The sequence below is a fragment of the Microplitis mediator genome, chromosome 5 (genome assembly GCF_029852145.1).
Source record: "Microplitis mediator isolate UGA2020A chromosome 5, iyMicMedi2.1, whole genome shotgun sequence".
NCBI classification, from domain to species: domain Eukaryota; kingdom Metazoa; phylum Arthropoda; class Insecta; order Hymenoptera; family Braconidae; genus Microplitis; species Microplitis mediator.
In genome coordinates this window covers 17,324,548-17,329,558 of record NC_079973.1, presented here as the reverse complement: position 1 = coordinate 17,329,558, position 5,011 = coordinate 17,324,548, and the positions used below count along the sequence as shown (strand labels likewise).

The following is a 5,011-nucleotide window of genomic DNA, read 5'->3' as shown; positions in this document are numbered from 1 at the left end:
GATAACGATTTCTTTACTAGCAGATTACACATTTGTTCCTTGTATAAAAAAAGGTAAGCATTGGTATAACTCGAAAATAAAACAAATATTGTTTTTATCATTAAAATGATTCATAAATATACATATTCATATATGTTTATACATATATATAAATATAAATTTATATATTCATATATACACACACATATATATATATATATATATATATATATATATATATATATATATATATATATATATATATATATATATATATACAGAAAAAATATACAGAAAAAATTTTTTTTCATTAGTTCCATTCACTATCTTATTATTTTCAACATTTAGTAGTTTGTCATCATCAGTATCATGATTGCCATCTTCATCATTATCATTATCCGTACCATAGGATACATTTCTTTGTGGTGTAAATAATCAACTTAGCCCACCAGTTTGAGATTCATGAATTTATTTCTCTGCTTGAATACCATCATCACCTTCAGTGTTCATTTAAGTGGAAATTTAATTATACAATGACCAGTAATTAAATTTAAATCAAATGTCTAGTCGCCACATAGTATTCTTCTTTTTTCTTAACTAATAAACAAGGTACTACGTCGGGTAATGTATTTATTTCTTTCATCATATTTGATTCAGAACTGATACAGACACAAAATGCATGATAGTGCTCATCAAAGAATTTTGATTGCATTGAATACATTAGGAATGATAATTTGCCATTCACAGAAAAAATTTCATCTATTTTTCCAAACAGCGGATCATTATTATCAGTAACGTCAACGAAAACAACTGTATTTTTTTGATACTTTTGACCACTTATAGAGATATGTTTATAACATTCAAAGTCATAATCAACAGTAGCTGGAAAGTATGTTTTTTTTATTTCAGAATAATCTCCTTGTTTCTTAGGGCCGAAAGAGATGTTGTTGGAAAAATCTGAAGAAATTATGGTACTTGTCATCTTCAGTTGATCTTTAACAGCGATAGTATATAGTAAATTTTTTGTGCAACATGTAGCATTCGCAATTGCTTTTATTTCTCGATTTCTAGACTCACATCTCATACTCCAACAATGCACCAAAGGACCATTTTGAAGCATCAGACGTCCATAATGAGTCATATTATGGGATTTAATTGTTAATGGCCCAACAAATTCGATGTATAATGTATTATATTCTTTAACAAGGTCATCTAATACAATCGCGTGATCGCGGAGTAATTTGGGCGCTGTAATAATATCAACGATTTGACGCAATTTTAAATATAACTTCCAAACACTATTATTTCTTGGTATTAAATCGCCTATCATAAGCCCAAAGTAGCGAATGAAACAAGTCATTTCAGACGCTGACATTTTTAACATATTTTTGTTGGATATATTTTCGAGTTTCATAACCGGAGGTTTGTTGCTTGTTTCTAATAATCCATACTGAAAGGTTTCCATTCTATTAACTAGTATATCATAAGTTAATAGTGAGTCAATAAAAATCAATCTGTATAATATCATTGACATTGAGTAATTACCGGAACCTTCAAACACATCATGCATTATATCAACAGATTCATTTTTACAAACGTGGAAATGGTTTTCTTGGTTGAAAATGCACTTTTCTTTAATTCCAGTTAAACTTACGTCATTCGTTTCAATATCTTCCTCGTAGTTTTCTACTGTACGCAGTAATTGTTTGTCTTCAATAATCGCTTTTTGTAAAACTGAATTTTTCATGCAACACATTCTACATGGATAATGTGCAGAAAAAGATTCAACGAATCCAAGAACTCCATTTAATCCTAAATTATCTCCCAAAATTAATGTACACTCGAAGTAAATTTTTCTTTTTACATTATCAACTATTATTTCAATTCCATCAGTTTGCAATAATTTTATATCATCAAGTAATTTTTTAAATATCCGTTTATTAGTGAAGATTTTTCGGTCATTACTATAAAAAAGAGTTGCTAAAAATATAGAATCTAATCGTGATACGATATGAGTTGGCAAACATGGAATCGTTGCGTAAGTTACACCAATTTTATTTCGACCAGCATGACTTCCCAATGGATTTTTCGTTTCTAGATCATCATAAAAAATATTCATTGGTAGAAATAATTTATTTTCATGTGACGCAGATAAATTTTCCCATAAACTACCTTGAACTATATTTGCTAAAATTTTTTTTTCTTTTCGCAACATGGTCATATTATTTACTACTTGGGAAAAAACACCAGGAATTTGAAAAAATAAAGTGAGTTTCGGTGCGAGTGGCATATGGATGGCATAAACATCTTCATTATTTACATAAACCAATCCATCTTCCGATGTTCTTTCGACGTTAGCTTGACCAATAACAAACTTTTCAGGTGTTATAAAGCATCCCATTCTTCTATATAATGCAAATCTTAAATGCTCCGATGAAACCGGCTCAAATAACTTTTTACTGTAATTCAAAGTAGCCTTCACATCGTTTACAATGTTTATATTGCATTTATTTTCAAGAAGTGAAGATATTTGTTGGTCAAGAGAAGGAATTAATATATCACGAATAAATTCCTGGATGTAATCTATCACCTTTTGAACCACGTTACGCGGAATAAGATTGTTACCGTATAAATCCAAAGTAAATTTGATAATTTTAATCCTGATCTCATCTGCAGATGCCATTATGTTACAGTTTTTTTTTATTTTTAGTTATATTTAAAAATTGATAAAAATTATCTACCAATAAAATATCAAAACCAATAGTGTTTGATCTTCAATTTATTTAACATTTAAGATTACTAATTAAATTATACACTGAGCTATAACTATGTTTTTCATTAAATTCATAAATAAAATTTGCGAGAAAAGTCCAAACTTGTCTGCATTCAGCTGTGTACTCTGCATTTAAGCTATAATAAAATTTAAAACAGCTATCAATGGCTTCTTCAGGGGAATCAAAATTGTATTTGGTATTATTTATATGCACTGATGACGACACTAAATTGTTGATCGGCCCAGAGATAACAACATATGGTTGTACACTTAAGTTGTATTTTTCGCAAATTTTAGTTCTTTCGTTTTGATAAAATATCAGCTCATCTTCTGTCTGTAATAAAATTAAAACATTATTAAATTTAATTAAAAAAATATAATGGTTTGCATTAATATCAGATAAAAAACGCCACAAAAGTGTATCTTTGCCGAAAAAACTATCGAAAAGAAATCACGATTTATAAAAAAAAAAGTTATAAAAACAATTTCTAGCACCTATAATGCCCAGATAGCTAGTTGAGCTCAAGAAACAATCATATTGAGTGCAAATGTGACGTTAAATTAAAATAAATATTTTACGTAAACATCACGGAAAAAAATTTTTTGTAATCGCAAGATAAGATAACTTACAGTAACAAATTTCTGCCTTAATATACGGATAACGAAGCATTCGTTATGACTACAACGTTTTTGTAACGCTAGCAAATCGTTTGTGGCGCCTAGCAATGGTTTGTAACTGCAGCAAAACTGTTGTGTTGCAGTAAAAAAAGTGATTTGTTAAAATAACAAAATGAATTTGTAGTACTGACAAAATTTTTGTCCCCACAAGCTAAGATTACTTAGAGTAACAAATGCTTGCTTTGAAATACGATGATATTGATATCATTTGTACTCATAACAAATAAGCTTCTTAATTACGACACAATTTCATTTGTTATTATAACAAATTTATTTGTTACCGTAAGCTAATCATATTGGTCAGTATAACAAAATTTTTCGTTATCCCGTCTTTTGTTATGAGAACGAAACTCTTTTTTTCCGTGATGAGTTTGAAAATTGAGTAACAAAGATGGACTTCAGTAAGAGTTCCCCAGATTACCACAATTTGAGCTTAAAAGTTGAAATGAAACTTTTGACATCTTATCTACGTACGCGTTGAATTACATATAAAGTTTCACATCAAATAGCAGCCTTAACTTTATGTCAAATTTACGTTTACATAACGTTCAGAGAAGCAAAATATTTTAACTGTTATTTTTTTAGTGTGATGTATGGCATCGTGACGTTAAAAGTTTCATTTTAATTTTTGAGCTAAAGCTCTGGTTTTCTAGATATATATATATATATTTACTTCAATATGGAGTAAAAATGATTTCTGGGTGTCTTCTTTCTCTGGTCTCCAATGTTCCCCAGGTTTTTTTGACTTTATGTTCACTGTCGTGAAAAGTAAAGGCAATAATAAAAGAGCAAGAAGCGATTGGTGACCTGAAATGATACAATAATTGAAAAGTTATTTTTTAACTATTCAATTTTTTATCTTTTCTTAAATGGCTAAAAGAAGTTGAATCAATAAGGAAATAAAATACGAAAATATCAAACAAACCACACCTGACTCATTTAAACGACTATATTTTGATATACACATTTTTGCTTCGGCAAATTTTTTTTTTTTGGCAATATTAATGATTTTAGGTGCAATTACTGGCCATTTTAAATAAAATTTATCTACTTTATCAGGGTAAATTGAATCAAAGTCTTGTAGTAACTGAAAAAAAATTCCGTAAATAAATTCTTAATTTATCGTCTTCTCAAAAAAAATAAACATTCTTTGATGATTATTTACCAATTTATATCCTTCTGAATGTTTTAAGCACTCGAAGGTATTAAAATATTGTTCAATTGACTTGTTTTTGAAATGGTGTCGCTTATCAATTGTCTTTATCCATTTATCCATAATTTCATCAAATGGCTCTAAATTATTTTGGAGCCATTCAATGTTATCATCCACTAAGTCGGCAGATTCACTTTCAGCTAAAATTAATTTTAAAAATTATAAATTATTTCCAGTAATATTATTTATGAATTTATACGAAGTTATTATTTCAACCAACTCATTTGCACTGGTTTGTTGTTATTCAATAGATCTTTCGGCATCATATCTAATACATTCAATTCTCTTCTTGTATTATTATATTTAGAGTATAATGAACCAGAAGCTCTAATGACTATGCCACCATCGTTTATTGTTCGAGGAATATA

The 5,011-nt window shown here is 28.5% G+C and overlaps 1 protein-coding gene across 1 annotated transcript; it reads right to left on the bottom strand.

The window, feature by feature from the left end:
- Positions 1-298: 298 nt before the first annotated feature.
- LOC130669045 (uncharacterized) lies at positions 299-3,778 on the bottom strand. Its single transcript, XM_057471708.1, has 2 exons — positions 3,383-3,778; positions 299-3,086 (listed from the first exon to the last, which is right to left on the bottom strand). Exon 2 carries the CDS (start codon positions 2,660-2,662, stop codon positions 530-532), a length of 2,133 nt encoding a protein of 710 aa, XP_057327691.1. The 5' UTR covers positions 2,663-3,086; positions 3,383-3,778; the 3' UTR covers positions 299-529.
- Positions 3,779-5,011: the final 1,233 nt, after the last annotated feature.